Raw genomic sequence first — 27931 nt, forward strand, 5'->3', positions numbered from 1 at the left:
ACGAATGTAAAGAACCGAGATTCACACACACAACACGGTCATCGAGAAAGCGGCATGCGTGCACTAACGAAAACAAAATAGTGAAATCGGAGATCTTTCGGTGACGCCTCTAAATTCGAAATTAAAACTCAGTGACATGGATTTTTAGCATTTTCGAAAATTTTCTAGTGACCAGTGTTGAAATAATTTTCTTGGAAGTCGGAAAAGTGTTAGAAGTATTTCCACAGTTGAAGAAATTGAGGTATGTTCCGTGTTTACTCCTCATGCCATTAAAGGTACCACTGTTAACAATCTTAGTCGGTTTTGACCTACTTTGAAATGTTTAGTTTTCGTCAATTTTATCGGATATACTTCCAGCTTCCTGCTTGATCGCTTGAATAGTTGATTTGATATCTTAAATATATTTTTAGTTTTGTTCCGAGTATGATGTGATGAAAGGTTTCATATTCGGTAAGAATAATAATAGAAACTTACGCGCTTTAATCGGACATTTAAATTAGTTGATACTTTCGCATCTTCTGCGAAGTTTTGAATCATTAGGTATTCATCAATCATCAAGACTAAGTTCATAATTTTCACTTTTATCGAAGTATGAAACTATTAATTGACAAGGACTCTGATGCGCTCCTTTATTTTATTTACATCATCATTTTGAGTAATTTAGTTCCTCCAAAAATACATTCAATGTTTGTACTGAATTTTTATGCCATTTGATCTCATAGTTTTTGATGGAATATCTGAATGGTAGAAGGAATTATCAAATCCAATTGTTCTATAGAATAAATATATATATAATCTGTATCCCATTTGATACCTTTCGGTGTATGGGTTTCATTATCTACATTTTCCAACTTAACAATAACTTAAGAACTATAGAATAAACATAATGAAAATTCACTGGTTTTACATTCATTTCTTATTCCTGTAAGATTTGACATAATATCATGGATTGATTAAGTGGAAACGAAGTTCGACTTTAAATGCTGCTTATTTTGCTTCACCTTTGCCTTTCGAGGTATCGTATAAATAAATAAAAATAAATCTTAAGAATTGTATAAAGAAATCATTATCTCGAGTCTAGACATCTGTTTATTCTCTTTCCTCTGTTTATAATGTTTCGTTTGCTTGCTTTAAATGACAGAATATTGAGAATACACAGATGCACTTATTTTAAAGAAGTTTCAACTGTATCAAAACTATTATACAGGGTGTTTCACTGGGAAACGGAAATACTTCACAGGTGCATAGGTGGCACCAAGGCGGTTCTGGAGATACCCCATTTATTGGGTCTTACTGTCTTCGTAGTCGAGATACAGGGTGTTTTATGAATTTTGCCCGTTTCTTTCTGAGGCCATATCAAACGAACCACCCGGTATATTTTCTTCATATTTGGCAAATATGTTCCTAATTGAGAGCCCAAACGTATCATGCAATAACCGCCTTGAAAATCCTGGTCCGGGTTAACAAAAAAATTATGAATCGTTTGAATCCTCGAAACAACACCCTGTACATCGGAATTTTGAAAATCTGTTTTAATATTCGGAAAGACCACTAAAAACTAAACTGAGACGTGTACTTCAAATTTTCGCGCAGACAGTTTCACTGCACAAATTTTTTCAACGTAAAAGTTAATTTTCTAAGAACTTGGATACCTGAAAGTGGTTTGAAGTGACTTTTAACAATGAATTATCAAAAATATTGAATCCATAATTATTTCAAGATTACTTTGTAATTCATTTTTACAATGGTTTTCCTTTTTATAGCTGTTTACCATTTCAGTTTGTATTTTTGAGTTACTTTCTCAGTCTCTCGTCGTTTCTCATTACTGCACAAATTTTCAACGAAAACGTGAATTTTTTAGGAATTTGGTTTGCTGGAAGTGCTTCAAAGTAACTTTTAGTGATTAATCTATGAGTTAGTTATTGAGATCATAGTCCTCTTTTGTGTGTGAAATCTATTGCTTCTTTCAGCAGAGCTTTTCACTACTGCGAATAAATCATAAAATGTCGTATTCAATCAAGTAGGTTGACAACCATCACTTTGACAGGAGACCATTTTTGTTTAGAATAATTTAGATTAATTAATTATTTTGTTATTTTATTTATTTGTTCATAATTGTTTCAAAATATACGATATCAACCTAATGCAACTCAATTCTCAATAAATAGAAACTGAAATAGTATACAGCTATACAAAGGAAAACCAATGAAAAAATGAATTACAAAGTAATCTTGAAATAATTATGGATTCAATATTTTTGATAATTCATTGTTAAAAGTCACTTCAAACCACTTTCAGGTATCCAAGTTCTTAAAAACTTCACTTTTACGTTGAAAATTTGTCTACGCGAAAATTTGAAGTACACGTCTCAGTTTCGTTTTTAGAGGTGTTTCCGAATATTAAAACAGATTTTCAAAATTCCGATGTACAGGGTGTTGTTTCGAGGATTCAAACGATTCATAATTTTTTGTTAACCCGGACCAGGATTTTCAAGGCGGTTATTGCATGATACGTTTGGGCTCTAGGGGCTAGGAACATATGTGCCAAATATGTAGAAAATATACCGGGTGATTCGTTTGACATGGCCTCAGAATGAAACGGGCAAAATTCATAAAACACCCTATATCTCGGCTACGAAGACAATAAGACCCAATAAATGGGGTATCTCCAGAACCATCTTGGTGCCACCTATGCACCTGTGAAGTATTTCCGTTTTCCCCATGTATACCCTGTATAGTCGCTCTCCGCGTTGTTTCTGTTGAATTCATTGTAATAGCCTATGTTTTTCATTCAAGATACCTATTATGAGGATGTATCTGACATTATGTTATGGATATGGAGTATTTGAACGTAATCTATGGTCTCATTAAGTTTTTTATCACTGATTCTTTTTAGAGTCCCTTACTTTTCCACACAAACAGCTGAGTAGGCGGAATGTGTTGTTAAGATTGATTTTTATACAATACAGACGTAATTATATGAGTCATATTGAGTATATGAGTAATACCATTACCGAAATCACATATTATTTTCAACTAAATTTATATTTCCTCATTTTAATTGTCTCCATTTGCAGCATAAAATAATATACCTACCATGCTGATAAATTTGTAAATGTTATGAATGTATGAACAATTATATTCTTTAAAACTGTTTAAATTTACATAATACATTACAAATGTGATATATTCAATCATTTTCTGAATGATTCATTAGTAGGATCTAAGGGTCCGAACTGCCAAATTAAAAAAAAATTGGTTCAGTTAAAAATTTACGTAATAACTTTCAATAAGTTTTTCGAACGAAATAGACGTCAAAGTTATTAGGCGGTTAGATTCATGAAAATTATATACTTAAGTGTTCCATTTGAAATATGGATCCAGTGTAAAAGCGGAATGATAATACTAAGTTGCAATAGTTGCATAACAATGATAATATTTTGGCCAAAAAAGTTCAAATAACTTTGATATTTGAATTATCTGACGTTCACAGATTATCATAGATTTGGTTGATTTCGTCAAATTGATTCTCCCAAAAATCGAGCCCGAAAATGTCCTTTTTTTCTAGATCAAAGGGGATTAGTGTCCTCATTTCAGATGTTCTAAGTAGTCTTTTTATGATTTACTTATTTATTCAATGAACGGTACAAAACCTTCTTATAAGAAAAATTATTATTAATTTATCAATCATACAATATTATCTTCTACCATACAAAAATCATACAATTATACAAGTACAAAAAATACAGTGTTATAAACCGCCTCAAATCTCCTCGCAAACCCGAGCCAGAGCAATGAAATATGTAGATACCTAAGGAATCAACGACATTGGTACTCCGCATCATTCTCGAAAACCGGAGAATGAAAACAGTAATTCGTTCTCGATAAGGCAGGCCTGAATAGATCGAATCTCCTGTCAAATCTTGGGCGAGCCGATAAATTGAACTGGGATAACAGTTCAGGAGAATACAAAACTCCTAGAAAGAGTTTAGAGACAAACATGACATCCGCATGAAATCGTCTTGCTCTCAAGGAGGGCAGTCCAAGCTGGATTCGCAACCGACTCGCAGAGAAAGACTCAAAAGAAAATGAGCCACCTCTAATTGAAACATATCTGATAAACTTGTTTTTAACTGTGTCAAGAAGAAGGCTGTCCACGGATGTGTAGTGTGGTCAAACGACGAGTGAGAACTCCAACATTGGTCGCACAAGAGCTACATAGAGGTACTGTAGTGTCTCCTCGCTGAAAACTCTAGTGCTTTTCAGGACAAATCCCAGAGTCCGCAGAAATGGACGGACATGTGGTCTGAAAGATATCTTACTGTCACATGAAATACCCAAGTGCTTAACAACAAATGCTCTCTCAATGGTTCTGCCTCCAATGGAATAGTAAACTGTTATAGGAAATTTCAAACGGGAAAAAAAAAAAAAAATAGTCATAGTCAACATTTATTGATGATAATTGCATTTGGTTGCACACCACTCTCCAACAGCTCGCAGATCCGATTGCAGCCCCACAACGTCAGCCAACTACTTAACTGAAGTGAAAAGCTTTAGAATCATCCGCAAATAGTAAAAATCGGACAAAGCGATCTTTTTATGATGGTTGTATCTGCTCTGGTTTCAGCCGCATATGTCATTTTTGGGCGGATACGTGTTTTATAAATATGGGTCTTAGCCTCCATGGACCTGACCTTGTTCTTCCAGTATCCCTAAGAGATCCCGATTTATATTGCTCTTCTTGGTGATTTGTGTTTTTACTTCCTTCGTTATATTCCTCTCACTCGTTATGTCTACTCCATGGTATTTGAATGTCAGAGTTTGTTCAATTATTTTGTCAATTATGAGCAGCTTGAATCGTCGTGGTTCCTTGGATATCATCATTGATTGTGTTTTAGCAGTTGATATTTGATTATTTTATTTTTGTGAGGCTAGATGGTTGCGATAAATGATTCTCTGGAGGTCGAGCTCATTTTCTGATAATGTAATCTAATACCAAGTTGAACAAAGTCGGGCTGAGAGAGTCACGTTGTCTTATTCCTATAAGGTTGTCCATCTTTGATGTTAGTCTTTAATTATTTCAATCACGTCTCCGGGTAAATTGTGTTGTTTCAGTATGTTTATCTGCCAGTCGGATTCGGTCAGAAGTCAGATCAACTAAGCAAAGATATGCTGGTTTGTTATTGTTAGAATATTATTTCATCCGAACAAATTCCGAGAGAGACAACCAACCATACACTTGAAGTTTTACTTCAACGTCGTAGGTGGCGCTGCGAGTCTGCACGTGGCGCGGCCATCGAGGGCCATCGAGAGAGAAAACAAGAATAGATCTTCGATGATCGAGAGCAAACGTCAGTGACATAACCTGAATGTTTTAGTCCTTCTGTCACGTCTTCTGTTCTGACATCTGAACTGGGTTGAGCCCCCTTCTGGGTTGGGCTCCCTTGCGTTCAGACAGCTGAACTGGGTTGAGCCCCCTTCTGAGTTGAACTCCCTTGCGTTCAGACAGCTGAACTGGGTTGAGCCCCCTTCTGGGTTGGGCTCCCTTGCGTTCAGACAGCTGAACTGGGTTGAGCTCCCTTCTGGGTTAGGGTTCCCTTCCGTTCAGCCTTCTAGAACTTGCTTAGAGAAAAAGTGAGACTTACGAGAGTGTTTTGAGAATAAACGATTAAAAACCATTATCTGTGTATTAGTGAATACTCTGTATTTCAAAACCCCAAATATTCAAAAGGTTATGGAACCAGCAAGCTTCAAACTGCGCGACGAGGTAAACAATTATTCTGAAAATCTCACACGAGAAAAATATTGAGGTAAGTTGAAATTTCAACTTAATTAACGAGGTTAGAGGAGATATTTTATTTAGTTCAGTGAATGGAAATGATTTATTTCATATTCATTGCTGAAATAGAGAATTCCTGTTATACAGTATATATTGTATTTGGAAATAATGTGTTTACCTATCTATTAGAGTTAAATCATGTTCACAACCTAGGAAGTTGATTTCAAGTGTAGAGACCTTGCAAATCTGATTCTTAACGGTTATTGAACGTTGATGTTTAGAGAAATGAGATATTTTACTATACACAGGTTTTAATCGAGTTAAATCATGTTCACAACCTAGGAAGTCAATTTCAAGTGCAAGAGACCTTGCAAATTTGATTCTTAACGGTTATTGAACATTGATGTTAAGAGAAATGGGATATTTTACTATACACATGTTTTATAGATTTAGATTATGCAGATGTAGAGATTCTGCATACTCAGTGTATCAAATTGACTTAGATGTTCGTGAATTCAGAGATTTCACATTCATCATTTGAGAAAATTATATTATGTGAATTTAGAGTTTTTCAGAGTCATAATTTGAGAGATGTACATACATCATTTGAGAGGTATCGATGAGAAAATTTCAGAGACTTTGCTAACATACTTTCTGTTTTAGATTGGATAATTTTAGAAAATTTACATAACACAACTAGAGAAGAATTGGAGCATGTAGATTTGAAGATTCTACATACATTGCTTGGAGCATGTAAAATTAGATGTTTCACATTCCATAAACATAATCCAGAGATTGAGATATTTTGAGAGTATATATATTGATGAAAATTAAGGGAATTATTTATTTCACTAAACTACAAAAACTGCAGTATGGTAAGATTAGTGATAATCAATATTTCAGGGCTTCTTTCGTACAATGCTTGCTGTGCTGTGTTGTTCGTTTGTAAGCTAGGGATATTATAGGATTCAAGTATTCATCCCGTATAATGTACAAATGGCCATACCTAACTCAACAGGTTTTCATTGCAGTGCGTGATACCGCTTTGTAGTAAGGTGTACATGTATGAGGTGGTGATGCTCGAAAACTTTAATAGCCATGTTTCGAATTGTATCAGATTGCTGTGCATCTGAGGCAATTCAGAAGCACGAAACAAAATTTTATATCTTATACCTGGTAGTAAATGTACTAAGAGAGCATATAATGCACAAAAATCTTAAAATACATAATATAAATATTTTGTTTCATAAATCCTGAAATAGATGGCAGCCAAAGGAAATCAAGGAAAACCATTGGTGGATTATCATAGCGATTCCACCATTTCCGTAAGTGCAGAAGATATAGGTTTCATGCATTACGAGGAAAGAGAATTGTCAAAACCAATGTAAGTTTTTCATGCAATTAATAATTGCCCATTTCCTTGATCTTAGCTGACTAGAAAAGTATCAACGAGTGATACGTAGATGAGAGATGCTAGAGAAATTTTAGAGTCATTACACAAAACCCCCTTTTGAGAAACTAGAGATCTGAGAGAGGAGAAATTGTCGACAATGGAGAGAGTACAATAGAGAGAGTAGAGAAGAGAATTTTAGAGTATGAGAAAACCCAGGTATATATAAATTAATCCATGTTACAGAGGTAATTAGAGTTATGAAAATATTTTTGAGGTTGAATTTTAGAGATTTTGGAGTACGAGAAAAACCCAGCTATAGGTATTTAAAATTTATTCATGTCACAGAGGTAATTAGAGATATGAGAATATTGTTGAGGTTAAATTTTAGAATTTGAGAAAAGCCACGTATTCAAAAATTAACTCATTTTACAGAGGTGATTAGAATTACGAGAATAATTTTTGGGGTTAAATTCTAGAGCATTAGAAAACCCAGGTATTTAAAATTAATCCATGTTACAGAACAGAATTCAAATTTGAGATCTGGATCGACAGTCTATGATCAGAGCTTTTTGACAAATGATTTGTTGGACGTCATAGAGCCAAGTACGAGTAACCAAACTTTTTCAGAGGCCAACAAATCCAAGAGAAGTAATTAAGTATGAGACATTATCATAAACAGAATTGAGGAGAACTATTGAAAGAAAATTTTGAATATCCGAGACCCTGTTGAAGTAAGTAGAGGTTTGAGGTTCTCCAGGAAGTGCAAGTCAAATGCGACACACACTTCAGGTAAGAGCATGTGAGGTGTGATTAAGCTAACTGCTCAAAAGATAAGATCTGCACTTTATCAGGCTGTATTACCAGTCATATCCAAGTTAGGAGATGCAGATCTGACCAGGAGACAGACCCTAAACCAAGAAGGTAATTTAGACGAGATCAAGAACTTCATCAGAGAGAGAGAGAGAGAGAGAGAGAGAGAGAGAGAGAGAGAGAGAGAGAGAGAGAGAGAGAGAGAGAGAGAGAGAGAGAGACCAGAGAGATTGGAGGTTGAGAAGAGGTCTGAAATTGAAGAGGAGATTCCAAAAGTTCAACGGGTACATAAATTAAAATGCTTCTGTTGTAACAAAGAGAGACACTGGTCAACTGATTGAAACTTGAGGCAACAGAGTAAGTAAGTGATTCTGCTTCGGTTGTAGGACAATCAAGTTAGAGGATTGCATTAACAATGGTGGCACGAACGAGACTAGGCCCGTTGAATTTAGAGGATCGAGTAGAGTTAGGTTGAACACGCCAAGTTTCAACACTAAGAGACGGAGCCACGTAGACCAGAGGAGAATGAGAGAGAGTAAGAGATTCGACACTCCAAGGCAAGAAGGGTTGGAAGTATAGAGCATAGAGAAACTAGAACAGGTAAACTTGATCCAATTATTAACTTCTTTGTAGATTCTGGAGCAACAGACCATATCGTAAATGGTTGTCTGATTTTGAGAAACTTTGAGAGATGTCAAAATATGAGTATAGAGAGCGAATAAAACGAGATAGCAGTCATTGTAATCGATGAGGACAATTCCAAATCCTAAGAGTTTACAATAAGGTTAATAATGAGATTGTGTTAGAGAGTCAAGCAACGATAAGCGAAGAAGATGAGATGAGCTTGCAATCGCAGACACATTCCAATAACGAGTTATTAGGTTCGGAGGGAGAACCGGAATCTGCGATTGGGAGGGAGAAGTAATATAATCTCATCTTTTCACCTAAAGAGAAAGTTCACAAGTTTCAACTGACAAAACAGATGAAACACAATCTGAGCAACAAGAAAATATTGGGATTGCAGTCATATCAATAGAGAGGTAATTTAGATCGATAACTTGGAGTCAATCCAAAACTTAGAACGTGAAGTATGTATCATATCGACAATGGAGAAATTACACTTTAAAGAGACAGAATGAGAGCTGAGAAACAACGAATTGACACCCACTGACACGATGGGACTTATTAAACCACCATCTCATCCAGGTCAGTAAAGATTAATTAATGTCTACATAGAAGACTATTGGAGACTTGCTAAAGCATATTCATTAAAACAGAAGATGAGTTGGCTGAAGCATTAAAGAAATTCTTAATATCAACAAGAAACTTGTTGGAGAAAAATGAGAAGGTATATTATATCAGGTCAGATCAAGGTACAGATTTACCGAAAGAAAATCCCAGAAGTACTGAGTAGAGAAAATATAGAGAACGAGAGAGCGGAGAGGATTGACTCAACGATCCAAAAGAAGGTTTGTACATACATGTTTGATTCCAGACTACCTAAGAGTATGTGGGAGATTGATGTTGATGCATTCATAGATGTGTACAACAGAACACACAAGTCTATCAGGTATCAAACACCATTGACAAAGTTTGCACCAAATGCAAAATGCCACTTTGATCAAATTGAGAGATGTGGATGTATTGGATGTATTTGTAAGTATTATTATGTATTGTGATGTTCGCATACATTAAGATTCCAAAACCCAGCTTGAAATTTGGAGAATGTGCCCTGAAAGATATCCCAGTGGGTTATACCGTGGATACTTGACGTAGCATTCAAGCTCGGAAAAAGTTGACGTAGCATTCAAGCTCGGAAAAAGTCCCTTGAATCTCAACATGTGAGATTTAACAAGAAACTTGCCTACAAAGATGTTTATAGAAATAAACAACTTGATGACACTAGAGAAAAATTAGAGACCCAGGAAAATATAATTGACTGGGATTGGATGAAAAACTCGAAAGAGCCAAAATAAGGGAACTGTCGATAAAAAGGCCAGTACCCTGCTACACTTAGAGAAAACTGTAGAGGACGTAAGCTATGCAAGGTTTTTAATTATTCAGAGAATAGTATTTTAGAAAGTGGGCTGAACGACCTCGGTCGATTGCCTTTGGATAACTAGTTATCAATAAAGATCAACTATTAATATTATTATTTTAGGTAAATATGAGAAAACCGATAGAGAAGAAGATATGAGACTTATTTCTTCATTAAATAGAGAACCAAAAATTTCGAGGAAGCTATAAAAGAAGAAATTGATTCCATGATACAAAATGAGGTTTGAATACTAGTAGATAAAGAGTATCTTCAAATATCTGTAAAACGGGCAAATATTATAGACCCGAAATGGTATTTGAGAGAAAATTAGAGGCAAATGGTCTTATACGATACAAAGTAAGATTAGTCATACTAGGCTTTAAGGTCAAAAATATCTATGACATTAGATTTCCAGTAATTAGAGCTACATTTGCAATAACCAATAAGTATGATTTACATGCTTGTCAATCAGAAGTAAAAACCTGCCTTTTTAAATGGCACTATAGAGGAGATCTATATGGAGATTCTTGAAGGAGTAGACATTGACAATGAGATCAAATGATCTTATGTATATAAACTCCGGAAAGCCCTATATGGACTGAAGATAAGTCCAAAGAGATGTAATAAGAGATTCACTGAAGAGATCCAGAAACTTGGTTCAGAGAATGATATACATGGACCTTGTTTATATATACTTGGAGGAGAAATGATATAAATATAAAGAGAAACCGAGAAATGAGGTATATAAATAAATCAATCAAATTATACCATGAATATGTTAGATAGATTGAATATGAATGACTGCAATGCTCAAAATACTCCTATGGTAACCAGACAGGTAGAAAACAGGATTAAGAGAAATCAATTGGAGAATCCACAAGATGACTCAGATGAACTAGAGATGAAAAGAGTTCCGTATAGAGATGAGAAGAGTTCCTTATAGAGATGAAAAGAGTTCCTTATAGAGAAGCGATTGGTAGCTTAATGTATCCATCAAATGGTAGACACTACGTTTGCTGTTAACTGTTTAACGAGAAAACAAATGAAGCCGATTGAAGCTGATTGGAAAGGTGTAAAGAGAATACCTGAAGAGGTATTTGAAAGGTACTGTGAATTTAAGTCTTAAATTCACCGCTCAAACTTTATACTTAGAGGCATTTACCGATGCAACATTTACACACCATACCGACTTTTCTTCAACTGAAAGGTATGATATTAGATTATTTGGAGATGTAATAGCTTGGAGAAGCCATAAACAAACATATGTCACACTGTCCACTTGTCAAGCCGAATATCTAGCTATGAGTGATGCTTGTCAAGAATTAATATCTCTTGATTAGGCACTTAGATTTGTGGTAGGAAAACTGATGTTTCCTATAACAGTCTGGTGTGATAACAAATCCGCTGGAGACTGCACCAAGAAAGATGGTAGTCACAAACTAAAAGTATTTGATGATCATTTAGAGGTAATAAATGACGACCTACTACATAGAGAGAAATCTGGACTTAAAAGACATATGGTTAAAACACATGGTGATTTCAAACAATGTGTTGAGTATAAGAGAACCACAGTGAGGTGGACTCCAACGAAAGAGAATGTGTCAGAGATACCATCAGACGGTCATAAGAGATTAACTCAAAAACTAATGATTTAATAATCTTGGAATACTAACTCATTGAATTTTTGTTTTCAGAGTATTTCTAGAGACTAGAGTATAAACTAATTGAGTTCTGTTTATAGATTAGACTTAGAGTGGAGAATGCTGCTTGTAGTTCGATGAAGGGAGGGAGTGTTAGAATATTACTTCATCCGAACAAATTCCGAGAGAAACAACCAACAATACACTTGAAGTTTTACTTCAACGTCGTAGGTGGCGCTGCGAGTCTGCACGTGGCGCGGCCATCGAGGGCCATCGAGAGAGAAAACAAGAATAGATCTTCGATGATCGAGAGCAAACGTCAGTGACATAACCTGAATGTTTTAGTCCTTCTGTCACGTCTTCTGTTCTGACATCTGAACTGGGTTGAGCCCCCTTCTGGGTTGGGCTCCCTTGCGTTCAGACAGCTGAACTGGATTGAGCCCCCTTCTGAGTTGAACTCCCTTGCGTTCAGACAGCTGAACTGGGTTGAGCCCCCTTCTGGGTTGGGCTCCCTTGCGTTCAGACAGCTGAACTGGGTTGAGCTCCCTTCTGGGTTAGGGTTCCCTTCCGTTCAGCATTCTAGAACTTGCTTAGATAAAAAGTGAGACTTACGAGAGTGTTTTGAGAATAAACGATTAAAAACCATTATCTGTGTATTAGTGAATACTCTGTATTTCAAAACCCCAAATATCCAAAAGTTATGCTCAATGATTTTCTATGCTAGTTGTGTTATTGTGAATATGGCATCAATAGTTAATCTGTTGTGACAAATTCCCTGTTGTTCTTCGCTGATTTGACATTTTTGTTCTATTATGAGTATTATGATCTATGAGTGACTGTAAAAACTTTCATTGTGGAGCCCAGAAGTGTTATTCCTCTATAAGTTTTCAGGATTATTTTTGTCTCTTTTTCCCAAATGGGTATGGTGATGCTCAATTTCCAATATTGAGGTATTTTCCTCTTTCGCATTATTATCTCGAAGTTTTCGACTTGCTAAAAATAATTCGAAGTTGAAGTCAATTTCGTCTGTCCGACCAGCCGCTGTGTCTCGGGTGTCCCAAATTCGTTGTCTACTGAGGGGGTCTCAGTAGACAACGAATTTGATGACAAAATAATTGAACAAACTCTGACATTCAAATACCATGGAGTAGACATAACGAGTGAGAGGAATATAACGAAGGAAGTAAAAACACAAATCACCAAGAAGAGCAATATAAATCGGGATCTCTTAGGGATACTGGAAGAACAAGTTCAGGTCCATGGAGGCTAAGACTCATATTTATAAAACACGTATCCGCCCAAAAATGACATATGCGGCTGAAACCAGAGCAGATACAACCATCATAAAAAGATCGCTTTGTCCGATTTTTACTATTTGCGGATGATTCTAAAGCTTTTCACTTCAGTTAAGTAGTTGGCTGACGTTGTGGGGCTGCAATCGGATCTGCGAGCTGTTGGAGAGTGGTGTGCAACCAAATGCAATTATCATCAATAAATGTTGACTATGACTATTTCCCGTTTGAAATTTCCTATAACAGTTTACTATTCCATTGGAGGCAGAACCATTGAGAGAGCATTTGTTGCCAAGCACTTGGGTATTTCATATGACAGTTAGATATCTTTCAGACCACATGTCCGTCCATTTCTGCGGCATTTCTGAGGACTCTGGGATTTGTCCTGAAAAGCACTAGAGTTTTCAGCGAGGAGACACTACAGTACATCTATGTAGCTCTTGTGCGACCAATGTTGGAGTTCTCACTCGTCGTTTGGTCACACTACACATCCGTGGACAGCCTTCTTCTTGACACAGTAAAAAACAAGTTTATCAGATATGTTTCAATTAGAGGTGGCTCATTTTCTTTTGAGTCTTTCTCTGCGAGTCGGTTGCGAATCCAGCTTGGACTGCCCTCCTTGAGAGCAAGACGATTTCATGCGGATGTCATGTTTGTCTCTAAACTCTTTCTAGGAGTTTTGTATTCTCCTGAACTGTTATCCCAGTTCAATTTATCGGCTCGCCCAAGATTTGACAGGAGATTCGATCTATTCAGGCCTGCCTTATCGAGAACGAATTACTGTTTTCATTCTCCGGTTTTCGAGAATGATGCGGAGTACCAATGTCGTTGATTCCTTGGGTATCTGCATATTTCATTGCTCTGGCTCGGGTTTGCGAGGAGATTTGAGGCGGTTTATAACACTGTATTTTTTTGTACTTGTATAATTGTATGATTTTTATATGGTAGAAGATAATATTGTACGATTGATAAATTAATAATATTTTTTCTTATAAGAAGGTTTTGTACCGTTCATTGAATAAATAAGTAAATCATAAAAAGACTACTTACAACATCTGAAATGAGGACACTAATGACCGGCTTCACACTGATGGACAGAAGGAGAAACTCCGACAAAACCGAAATGTGTAACACACAGGATGTTGGAATATGTTACATACATTATGGTGTTAGATGGGCGAGACAGCGACGGAAAGAATGGAACGCAATGAGAAATAGCTAGGGACAACCAACCCAACACTAGAAGCCCCTTGGGTAGGTCACCAAAGAGATGGTCAGAAAGCTGGACTTTCGTCTCTTATGAAGCCCCAGACTAAGGCGGAAGTGATTAATGAACATTTTTTGAACTGATGAAAGAGGAAGAAGAAGAAGAATATTCGATCCCAATCATTGAACACAAATCCTGGCTCAAAATTCGAATATTGCAGACTATTGGACAGAATGATAGCACGCTATTTCCTTAGAACAAGCGCACAAAAACGAAAAGTGATAACAACGATTTATAAATGACAAATATATTTCTCAACTGTGCAACTTTTATTCGGTTAATGAGTTTTTTAACAATGAATAGATAAGGAATGATTATGATTCCTGTTATTATAATCAGTAACCATATTGCAATATCTACTATGATTCATTGAAATAATAACTTTTATCATTAGCATGAGTATTTTATATATCGAATTCATTCCGAAATTTGTGGGTAATATATGTAGTAATTCCGTTTCACACTAGGCTCAGTTTATTTATCGTCCATATTTTCAAGTTTATTTCTAGGCTGATTTATGTCAGATGTCTGGACGATCATACTATTATATACTTTTTTCACAATTGTTTCGGGGCTAATTTATAGAGCTGCAAATCTTGAAGTACATTTGACATTTTCATGTTTTGCTCATAAATATTTGATTTTAATATTAATCCAACTATATAAACAACAAAATATTTTTTATAGACAACCACTGTTCACTGCCATTTTGATTTAAATTGTATCATTTGAAATACAAAAAAATGTGTTGGCCTTCTGATAATAAGGGGGAAAAATTCGGTTGAATTTCAAATGAAAAAATCGAACTGAAAGCATGCGCATTTCAAGAACGCACCCTCAAGCTCAGAAATGGACAAGAAAAAGGCCTTTTGTGTTATATTACTTTATACCTGTTTACCATCAGATTACTGTGGAATGTCATTTTTTTGTCAATTATTAACATCAAAAGCTATTAAAATACATTCTTTTCATTTAATTTTGCGACAATTGTTTGAATAATGAATAAAAAGTTAACTCAAAGTTGGTTTTATTACTTCAACATACCTACATAAGTGATTCGAACACCTAATATGCAACTAGCGATTGGACAGTACACAAGTGGTTATAAAATTTTTCTTATAAATTTTCATCTTCATCGATGAAGATCAAAGATGGTTAAATATCGAGAATCTCAAAGAAATTCTTGAACTACAACTTTCTTTGAGTTTGCAAAAAAATTTGATTTGAAAGTTGAAATAATTTTGTGTCACTATTACTAGATAAAAAAGAATTTCGGAAGTTTTGCATATAAGATAAAATGAATGGTTGTGGAAATATGTTTTACGTTTAGAATGGTTATGATTAAAATCGTCTACACACAAACTACTGAGCATATTTGAAGGAGTTAGTACTCATATAGGGATGAGGAACAAATGCAAAATATATTATTCAATTGAAAGATGCAATCAAAAATTAAATAACTAGCTCATTTCACCTAATTAAATGTTCAAAAGTCTCTCCATGATTAGCAATGTACACTTTTATCCTCTTTTCAAAGCTTCAGACGGTTGATGAATGCATCAATTAACGAGAAAACAAACTTGTTTTATTTTTCAATATATTCATACGGAATTCAAAAACAAATAGGTACTATATAATAAATAACTTTTAAGTATATATGTATGTACCGGGTTTTTCACAATAATTTGACCCCCCCTTTAACTTTGTTACTAAGAGAGGTACAAAAAAATGTTTTCAACAAAAGTTTCACCAAATCGACTAGTGTTTTTTAAAATGATTTCAAAAAATGAAATATATACAGAGTGGGCAACATATTGATTGCAACCTCATTTTTTCAAATGGAACACCCTGTATATTTTTCTATATTTGACTAGCCCTTTTTCCCCTGATTTCGAATATATACATATATTTGGTCTATCTCTCTTATTCTGAGAACCACAGAGGTTCAAATTTTAAGAACCACCTAGCATGCTCAGTAATCAGTTTTCAAGTGGTAGGCTGCGATAACTCAAAATGCGAGATTATCAGGGCCGGTTATAGAGATATCATAAGAAAAGTAAATTTTGTCATTTTAATTATTCTTTTTTTTCCACTTCATTTCAAATATCATCAAAAAATGTTACACGAATTTTTCATTCGACAGTAAATTATCCTCAATTTGACGTAATCAGATTTCGTATCCAACGTTTCGTACTCTCTGGGCCACCCTCAACCTCATTTTTTTCAATACGGACCTGCATATTTTATGACACTTTTCGAAATAACTTTTAACGCTGAATTCAACGATATATCATACAATGTCATTTGAAGTTGATTTTCAGGTGATTTTGACTGTTATCCAAATTTACTGATGTGTATTTAAGAAAAAAGTCTATCAACGTTATTGAAGTTCTGAACCAAATTCACTGGAACCCAGAAAAAAAATCGAGAACTGTGACCAGTGAATGGAATTCATCAAAAAGTACTGTTAATAAAATAGTCAAGGGAAGCGAATACAATGATTTTAAATTTGAATACCAAGCCTTGCAAAAATTATATCGTAATGATCTCAAAATAAAGTTCTATTCAGTAATTTGTTTCAACGGAACAAATGACAAATCCAACAATAGTGATTCCTCGCGAGAAGTTTGAGAATGTATTGGAAGGTATTCAAGGAGACGAAACAAGCAAATGTATAAGAACTATGGGTTCCAGAACCGTGAAGTGCATTTTACCAAATGGTGGACATTTCGAACACTTACTTCATTAATTTTCATTTACTTTCGAATAATCATTCGATTTTTCTTTCATTAAATGATACTTTCGTTAAATTATTATGAATTGAAATATGTAAATAATTATTACTGGTTTCTTGCTTTGATTCTGATATATTCCATTTAGTTCAAGATGGGTAAGTTGATTTTCTCATCGAAATGTATTGCATGTTGTTAATTAAACTAAAGGTACCTAAATGTGAAACAGATCCGACCCAAAGAAAATTGGATAAGGGTCAAAATCACCTGAAAATCAACTTTGAATGACATTGTATGATATATCGTTGAATTCAGCGTTAGAAGTTATTTCGAAAAGTGTCACAAAACTATACAGGTCCGTATTGAAAAAAATGAGGTTGAGGGTGACCCAGAGAGTACGAAACGTTGGATACGAAATCTGATTAAGTCAAATTGAGGATAATTTACTGTCGAATAAAAAATTCGTGTAACATTTTTTGATGATATTTGAAATAAAGTGGGAAAAAAAGAAAAATAAAAATGACAAAATTTACTTTTCTTATGATATCTCAATAACCGGCCCTGATAATCTCGATTTGTTTAAACCGCTTGATAATGCTTCTATGCATGCAATTTTTACTCCATTTGACCGACCTTCTAACTCTTATGGTTTTAAAGTTACCAATAAATACAATCCCATTAAAAAAGTGGCCACTCTGTATAAAACTTGACTTCATATTATTGTGAAATGGAAAATGTGTGACTATATTGTTGTGATGATATTAAACCGAAACCGAATATTTTTTTCCGCTCAGCTCCTAATAATAGTTTAGGAGGTATGAATTTTCGAATATTCCTAATGAATGACTGCGTTTTGAATAGCCTCGACTTATGGCTTATTCTGTTTATCTTCACTTTCATAAGTTGATATCCTATTCTTCATTGTTCCATTATGGACTGTTCGCGGGGAAAAATTACCACCTTGTCCGCAAGAATTTCTATAGACAAACAATAAAATATAAATGACCTTCCATATTATAACATAAAACATTGTCAGATAATTCGCAGGTAATCAACTGATTCAAAGTCCATTACTCCAATATTATTCTTGTTTATCATGTTAACATTGTTTTGGTTTATTATTTTTAATAATATAAATATTAATTGATAAAAAATATTATTTTCAATGATAAATCTCTGGAATCTTTCGAGGAAAAAAATTCAACTCCCCTAAAATTTTTACAGTTTACGCCGTACTTATGCCGTACAGAACTTTTATCAAAAACTATGAGAACTATATTAGCATGAAATTTGGTAGAATGAATAAATAAATGAATTATACCGAATTGATCTATAAGCATACATTTTCAAGGCAAAAGTCAGAATTGAAAAATTACTATTTATAAAAATTGAGTACGCAGCATTATGTAATTTCAAAAGCGTTATTGCATTGCATTAATTTCTCCGATCAACAGCAAATATTAATTTTGCAGATACATATCAATCAGCAAAGTATTATTTTTCCTGCCTAGGCAACAAAGTTATTATTCTCAATGGGAATAAAACATTCGACATATCCTGACAATCAATATTTTTTTTCACATCCCTTATTTCTGAAAGAAAAAGTACTTCTAAGAGTTCTAAGTCGCAATCACTGTCCATAATATAACACAGGCCAACACAGATTTTGGTGCCTGCGATTTTTTAACTGTTCCTGAGTAATTTTTGGATGCAGAATGTGAAAAAGTTCTCAGATTTTGTCCATCAGATCTAGTTTTTGAGATTTTTCAAAAAATTGTGTATATAATTTACGTTATAACTGTTATAATATATAATATTACTATTGACAGTTAAAAAAAACAAAGACACATGGATTTAAGTATTTATTGCAAGAACTTAATTTACATAATTACATTAGTCACTAATCACATAAAAATTTTCTTTTATACGATTTTCTAGAATGGAGTTTACTAGGGCAGTCTCGCTGAAGGCTCCAGCAGTAGTCCGCCATCATGTGGCTATCCCATCGTCCTTGATAACGATCTTCCATAGTTTTAATATCCTGGTGGAATCTTTCCCCCTGTTCCTCACTACAATCACCTAAGTTTTCTGGAAAACGATCTAGGTGGCTGTGGAGGTAGTGAACTTTTATACTCATGTTACAGCCGAGAATATTAAAATTTGAAAGCAAAGTTTCCACTAATTCTACGTAATTCTCTGCTTTATGATTGCCAAGAAAATTTTGTACTACTTGAACAAATGAACTCCAAGCGTTAGATTCAGTCTCGTTCATTGATGTGGTGAATTGTGGATCTTTAACAAGTTGCCTTATTTGAGGACCATCAAATATACCAGCTTTTAGTTTTTCCGTGATAATGCCAGGAAATTTACGTGACAAATACCCAAAACAATTTCCATCTCGATTTAAGGCCTTCACAAATTGCTTCATTAGGCCTAGCTTGATATGCAAGGGCGGAAGTAAGATTTTTTCTCTTGAAACCAAAGGTTCGTTGATCACGTTTTGTATTCCTTGAATCATGACATCTCTTGAAGGCCAATTTTTGTTAACCCAGTACTCATTTTTAGCTCTGCTGTCCCAAAGGCACAAAAAACAAGGATATTTTGTATAACCACTCTGCTGTCCAAGGAGGAAGTTAACCATTTTTAAATCAACACAAAATGACCACTGATGTTCTTCGTATTTAATTTCTCTCAAAACTAATGCTATTGTTTCATATTCTTCCTTCATGGTAGTAGAATGACCAATAGGAATTGAGCCATATTTGTTACCGTTATGTAAAAGAACACATTTTAAACTACTTTTTGAACTGTCAATAAAAAGGCGCCAATCATCTGGAGTGTATTCAGGCAAACCCATTTTATCTAAGAGCCCTTTTATATTGTTACAGAATACCAAGTCATTTTCCTAAGTGAAAAAAGGCAGCAGATCCTTATCTCTTTTACGATAAAATGTAATATTAGTACCTCGACAAAGTAGATTTTTTTCTTTTAATCTGGATGCAAGTAATTCAGCGGATTCCTTTGAGAGATTCAGGTCTCTTATAAGATCGTTTAGTTCTTCTTGATTGAAACACTGCGGAGTTGCTAAATCTGCTTCAAAATCGCTGTCGTTTTCTTATTGAATTCTTTTAACTTCGTCAGACGTTGATGTTTCTGTATCATCTTCTGTCAGTTCGGGTAGACTGCTGAATGATGGAACGGGTATTTCTTCCGAATGCACTACAGGCCTTCTTGCAGTGTATCTCTGTAACGTGTATCTCAAAAACTAGAGCTAATAGAAAAAATCTGGTGGCATTTTTGGAATCAGCACATTAAAAATATCTAAAATCAGATGTTAGATTTCTGGCACCAAATTTTTTTTTTTTTATTTTGTTGGCCTGTGTAATTATATCCGATATTTTTCAAAAAAAAACTGTCAGATATTTCTTTAGTTGTCAAACTATAGTTATTATGAACATATACATCCCAAGAATTGCGATTTCTATCAAATTTCGTATTAATTTATCACTACAGGAAAAATAAAAAGATGTTGAGAATTGTAATAATTTGCAAATACAATCTTCTACAAATATCCTTGCCTTGGCCGAATTCCTAACCGCGGAAGTCAATACTTTGCTGCCTAGTAAAACATATTATCGCGAAATTTAAGCTTAATTAGTTTTCGAGCTATGATTTGTTCAATATCTATTTTTTATTAAATAATCTTTGAATTTGGAACATTTTTTCAGAGGGAAGGAAATAATAAACCGTACCTTATGTAAAATTCGGAGTGTTTTTCGTGTTACATTTATTATGAAAAACTGCTTTTACAAAAAATTTCTGGTCAAACATAGGGTTTTCCAATAAGAGGTTTCATTTTTATATTAAAAAAAGAGTATATGTAAAAAAAGGTATTAACGGTGGAAAATGAATTAATAATATCAGACAAATGGACACCATTACTACGTTTGCAGCACCATATCCCTTTCATGGAATTTTCCATGACCAATTCGCATTTGTCCTGATGACTTCACGAATTCCATCTTTAAGGCCTTGAATCGATTGTAGAACATTGTCATTGATCTCATCTTTCACGTAGTCCTAAAGAACAAAATCTAAAGGTGTGAAGTCACAAATCACAAGATGTCGGTGATCAATTGTGATCACCTCTAGTAATAACACGATCAGAAAACTTTTCATACAAAATTGTAATTGTTTCGTTGCTTGTGTGGTAAAATCTTGTTGAAAATAAACGTCGTTCACATCCATATCTTCCAATTACGGCCATAAAAAGTAATTAATTATAGCTCAGTAGCGCAATTCTTGCAATTGCCACATTTGTGAAAAATTAAGGTCCAATCACACCACCAGCCCAAAAACAACAACAAACAGTGACACGTTTGAGGATGGACAGGCTTTTCAACAATTATTGTTGGATTTTCCGAGCTCCAAATGCGGCAATTCTGCTTATTAACCTAGCCTCTGAAATGAAAATGAGCCTCATCACTGAAGATGATTTTTCAATGAAAATCAGGATCATTTTGATGAATTTCAAGGATCCAATCAGCGAAGATACGACGTTGCTCGTAATCGACAGACTTAAGATCTAAGTTTTTATGCAAAATACGGTGTAACGTCGTTTGTGCAGGAATACCTAATTCCCAAGATCGAACAGAGCAATCGACAAACCTGGGTTTTCGTCAACACTACAGATTATAGCAACAATATTCTTGAGCGACGCACACGGTTTCGATTATTTCACTTGTCTCAACAGCTCAAATTTTTCCTCTAGTATCACTAGTTCAGACCGAGAAGGTGCTTTACGTCCGGATGACCCAAAAGTGCTTTAGTTTTTCGAACTATGAAAATTTTTATAATTTTTGTAGTGTAGTATATTTTAACAATTTTAATGTGTTGTTGAAGCGTGTATAATTTAATTTTTAGCAATAGTGTAGTTTTTACTTGTCAATTGTCAAAAGATGACAACTTCTAAAAAGACTTGCTCAGATATTACACTATAAAAAATGAAACCTCTTATTACGGAAAAAAAACTATTCATTGGAGAACGTTAAGCTGAAATCAAAAATTCAGCATTTCTCCACCCTAAGCCAATAGTCGCATTCCTACTTAGGTCCTCATTTTTGCAAGGAGCAAAATATATATATATATATATATATATATATATATATATATATATATATATATATATATAATATAAAATAATGAAAAAACTCACATATCCATTTTGTATTCTTTCTTGATCAGCACATTTTATCTCATCGTCCTCCAGCCTCAGAATAAGCACATAAAGAATTTGCACATTTTTCTCTGTAGTTACTTATGGTTTTGTTCTGTAGTAGATTATTCCAATAAGTTGGACTTGATCAATTGATGTTTTCCTAAATTGCGCCAATGGATACTATATGCAGTAGCAAGTATTAAGGATTCCTTATACTATAGTAGTATATAGTAGTAGCATAGTATAAGGATATACTATGGTAGTAGCTAGGTACCACGGGTTAGGCAACAAAAAGGATTGATTTCATTGTACCTATGTTGAACAGCAGTCAGAATTGTTTATTCTATGAGCTCCCATCCCTCATCAATCTATCAGCCTTCTTCAATAAACAGAAGGATAAGGATAACTGTGACTTGGCTTCAACTTTACTATAATCATTTTACTACTGGCATTTCAATAGCTGGTTACAATCTCTATTCCTTCCTTTAACAGTTAATATGATCCATTTTCTCCCTTTTTTCATAATATGTAAAGAACAGCCGTGTTTCTTTCAGACATGTTTCAAGCTTTGTGATGCTGGCACCTTTTTTTTTTTATTTGTCCAGGCACCGTTGGAGAGATATGAGAAAATACATCTTCTCCGTTCATTTTCTGAGTAGCACTCCCAAATTGCAAAATAATGTTTAAAATGCCATAGATCGTTTTCCCAACGTTAGTGAATGAAACGAATGAAAAAGATTGTGTTTTCTTGTATCTTTAAAACGGTGCCTGGACAAATGAAAAACAAGTGTGGACAAACGTGGACCTACGATCCTGAAATTTTGATCTCGAAAGTCGCATTTGGGGTGCCAGCTTCACACAGTTCACGTTTCCTACAGTGACTTTATATACTACATTGACGACAACTCGGTCCATCCGCCGACCGCCATCAAAGGTCGACTGGAAATAATTGATTCAAACATTAAGCGGTGTAAGGTGTTTCAAGTTTCAGATTATCGACTACGACTGCGCGAAGGTTGGTCGACAGCTCGTTTCTTTTGATTACATCTCTACATTTTGAAACGTTCCAAATTAGACTAACGCCGCAGTCTCACAGTCACTAACAAATCAAACAAGAATGCTTCGAAGCATGTGAAACAGCACGGCACTCGAATGTAAATAGATGTAAATAGAGATCACTGGTGAAAGTTCGATCTTTAATGGCGGACAGGGCTCCAAACAATCAAAACTGACGAGCATTGTCGTCACTGTAGTATATAAAGTCACTGTAACGTTTCCGGGGTGACCGTGCCCTCCCCCGGAACTGTGTAGATACCATCCCGGGGACCAATACGCTCTATTAGTGTGACGTCACACGCCGCCATTTTTGGTTCTCCTGTCAGTGTTCGGAATCCAAACAAATAAATTGTCATTCAAATTAGTACGGTGTCGTTGAAGGAATTGGCTTATTTTCATAAATAAAAGTATTTGAGGAACAATTTCAGTATTAATTGATAAACAGAAGGAACGAGGTTAATACCAGTAAGTTTGAATCCTGTATCATTTCCCAGATTTTGTATAAAACCGTGTTTATTAGTTGAACTTCAAGTTTGAACTTACTGGCATCAATCTCGTTCCTTCTGTCTATCAATTAATAGTAAAATTGTTCCTTAAATAATCTTATTCATTAAAATAAGCCAATTTCTTCAACGACAACGTACTAATACGCTCTATTAGTGTGACGTCATACGCCGTCATTTTTGGTTCTCCTGTCAGTGTTCGGAATCCAAAAATAAATTGTCATTCAAATTAGTACGGTGTCGTTGAAGGAATTAGCTTATTTTCATAAACAAAAGTATTTGAGGAACGATTTCAGTATTAATTGATAAACAGAAGGAACGAGGTTAATACCAGTAAGTTTGAATCCTGTATCATTTCCCAGATTTTGTATAAAACCGTGTTTATTAGTTGAACTTCAAGTTTGAACTTACTGGCATCAATCTCGTTCCTTCTGTCTATCAATCAATAGTAAAATTGTTCCTTAAATAATCTTATTCATCAAAATAAGCCAATTTCTTCAACGACAACGTACTAATACGCTCTATTAGTGTGACGTCATACGCCGTCATTTTTGGTTCTCCTGTCAGTGTTCGGAATCCAAACAAATAAATTGTCATTCAAATTAGTACGGCGTCGTTGAAGGAGTTGGCTTATTTTCATAGATAAAAGTATTAAGTATTTGGGGAACGATTTCAGTATTAATTTATAGACAAAAGGAACGATGTTAATACCAGTAAGTTTGAATCCTGTATCATTTCCCAGATTACAGGATTCTAACTTACTGGTATTAATCTCTTTCCTTCTATCTATCAATTAATAGTAAAATCGTTCCTTAAATAATCTTATTTATTAAAATAAGCCAATTTCTTCAACGACAACGTACTAATTTGAATGACAATTTGTTTGTTTGGATTCCGAACACTGACAGGAGAACTAAAATGGAGGTGTGTGACGTCATCACTAATAGAGCGTATTTGAATGACAATTTGTTTGTTTGGATTCCGAACACTAACAGGAGAACTAAAATGGCGGTGTGTGACGTCATCACTAATAGAGCGTATTGAAGGCATCTAGATTCAGTTACGGCGTTCACGTTCAATAACAAAAAATTCGCATGTACAAAATTCAAAGCGCCGAAAGAGAAAGCTATTTCTACATGTTAATATTTTTCCAAAACGTTCGGATACTTTGCAGCCGCCGAATTTTTGAATTTTTTCGAAATTAATATAATATATATATATAATTAATAATAATGTTTCGAATTATGTATCTCCTGCCAAAATTATCCAGTGGCGTAGATAGGGTGCGATGATCCTTTTCCTATTGAAAATCTACACCAATGTCTTTTTTTCGAGAAAATTATTTCATTTTTAAAATCAACAAAGCCTCACAAAAATAAGATCTGTTGAATTTTTTTCATAGAATGTACCATTTCAGAGATACGTCAATTTTTGTACTTTCATTTATCACACATGAGAAAACTTGAAAAATTAATTTTACTCGTGGATAGTGTTCGCTTTGTACTCGGTTATCTCGAAAATAGTACACTCTATGAAAAAAATTCAAAAACCTTTTTTTTTAGCGATTTCGGAAATGGAATAATTTTCTCCAAAAAAGGACAGTGGTGTAGATTTCCAATAGGAAAAGCACACCTATATCTACGCCACTGGATAATTTTGGCAGGAAGTACTTACCTAATTCGAAACATTACATTATCTAGACTTCAATACCTAAAAATTAAAACAATGAATGCAATAAAACTGGTTATAAGTAAAAACCTGATTTCAACTGATTTTTTTTTCAAAATTTAACACCCTGTATCTCGAAAACGAAGCTTGTTAGGATATATGTTTATATGAAATTTTTTTCATGAAAAAAGTTGTTCTATTCAAAGTCAAGTTATTGAACTTAAATCTGGACTGACCTGTAAATTACATTAATTCTTAGTTATCCTTTCAGCTTAATACTCCAATATAAAATGTCCCAACCAGGTCAACACACCATAGTATATTCATCTACATGTGTGGTTACTTCCATAAGATGGGATCCCTCTTATATTCAAACACTTCCAGGGATCATCAAAATAGTGCAAATAGTAAGTACTAAAATGAAACTCTAAATGAACGAAAATTTAATAAAACCTTCTCCATGAATTATAAGAATTTCGGTAAAATATATATAGTGTGTTAATTTGAAAAGGTACCAATCTTTTAATATATCGGTCATCATGCAAAATTACAAAAAATACAGAAAGAGGTAAACTTTGGTTCGTAGCGGACATTTTATAGTAAGCGTTCAAGAAAAGCTTTGGATGGAGTCTATTAAGGGAGTAGTTAGATACATTCAGAACAGAATGATTTTTGAAACTATAGAGTGAAGAATTTTCCAATCAGAATAATATGTGCTACTGTTCTGCATTTAGAATGTTATGATTATATTCTGTTTGAATTTTGTACAATTTCTATTCTTTACAATTTATGGATCGGGTTTTCTTTCGAGATAAGGAGATCAATAAAAAATTATTATATTATTTGTGTTTTTAAGTTATATGGTTGTTGTATTATTATTCTTATAGGTACATTTATTATTTGTGTTTATTGTTTGTATTTACACTCTCCATACAAGTTTTGACTTTTGGAATGAACGCATGTTTATTGGCAATTTATTATTTGTTTTTACCATTTTCATCAAAATGAACATATATATTATTAGAATACGGTAAAGAACATATTTCTGTACCATTTCTGCTAGTACATATTTGGAAAAAACCTCGAAATTATATGTATCGACCGATTTTTTCATTTGATTATTGGGTCATTAAAAATGTTAAGATGAGTTGGACACAGTTTCAACTTGAAATTATTCCAAATCCTAATATGGGGAAATAATAAACCATATTATTTTTCATTTGATATGAAGTAAAACTGCGAATCATTAATTGAAATTACCGAATTTCCAGAAATTTGTTCTGTTGCAGCGTTTATTTTTTCTTCAAATTATTTAATTGTATTAAATGTGCTATTATTATATTAGATAAAGGCTGAAAAAATTGAGGATTTTTTACTTTTCAGCTGAGCAGCTTCTTTGGATTCATTTGTATAGAAGCCAGTGGTTTGGCTAGCCATACAAGAGGAGGATTCTTTAATTTCGTAGCATTGGTGGCCATATTTTTCACAGGAATATTGCTGATCTTCTACCTGTTTCATATAATTGAGAAAACTTTCAGAATTCCATGGTTAATGGTTGAATTTGCCTTCTGTGCTATCTGGACATTCGCTTTCTTTGCTGTATCTATTATGGCGGCCACATATGGGTCTGACGCATATTTATTTGCTGCGGTAAGCTATCTAAAAGTCTTCATAGTAGTGAATCTTTCAGATATCATATAACACTAAAATGATAAATTTTCCAAATATTTGAAATTTATTGAAATAAATCCTTGATTCAAACTTATAGCGGAAACTGTGAGCATTGTTTTACTTATTGGTATTATTTTCAGTTCTTTGGATTTTGTTGTATGGTGGCATATGGTATAGATGCCTTCCTCAAATACTCATCTTTGAAAAGAGGTGAAATAGCGCAAGGAGAAAGAGTTCAAAAACAAACAACTGTTACATAAGTGTACCGAATAAAGCAAGTTTTTTTATTATGTACTTAAAAGAGAGTTGTATTATAAGCATATATTTTATTTTTAATTTATTCTTTATACTTTAAATTGTTGTTGAAACATATTATCTCATTTATTTTTTTCAACCTTGATAATTTTATGCACTTCATTGAATTAGGGATTTTGGTTATTATATTATGTGAAAAAATTTCTTTTACCACAATTTTTTTAAAATATACATACTAAGTGAAAAATTGTCACATTGCAAACATATTTTTTGTTTTCGATTGGAGGAAAATATTGTAAGCTCTGTTGAAAAAGTACTTTTATTTTCATGAATCGAATAAGAGTAACTGAAATGATTTCAAAATAATTTTGTTATTGACACTGATCTATTAGTTTCTATATGCAAAGAGGATTAATTATTTCAGATTGAAATTTTTCTTTCATTATTATTACTATTTATTCATTCGTTCCATCAACGAATTAGTAGTTGTTATCAACCAAAAAAAAGATATATTGCACAATACCTGTTATTTCCATAGAATCTTTAATGTCTATAATAGTTTAATTGTAGATAATTCCATACCATATTTCAGAATAAATTTTTTGTTTGA

General features: G+C 33.9%; 1 protein-coding gene across 1 annotated transcript; it reads left to right on the top strand.

The window, feature by feature from the left end:
* The first annotated feature begins 1 nt into the window (after position 1).
* On the top strand, positions 2-27931 carry LOC123677538 (CKLF-like MARVEL transmembrane domain-containing protein 4). The gene is made up of 4 exons (XM_045614111.1): positions 2-241; positions 25667-25802; positions 26779-27045; positions 27207-27931. Exons 2-4 carry the CDS (start codon positions 25686-25688, stop codon positions 27324-27326), a joined length of 504 nt encoding a protein of 167 aa, XP_045470067.1. The 5' UTR covers positions 2-241; positions 25667-25685; the 3' UTR covers positions 27327-27931.

This window comes from Harmonia axyridis, chromosome 4 (assembly GCF_914767665.1).
Source record: "Harmonia axyridis chromosome 4, icHarAxyr1.1, whole genome shotgun sequence".
Lineage (NCBI taxonomy): Eukaryota > Metazoa > Arthropoda > Insecta > Coleoptera > Coccinellidae > Harmonia > Harmonia axyridis.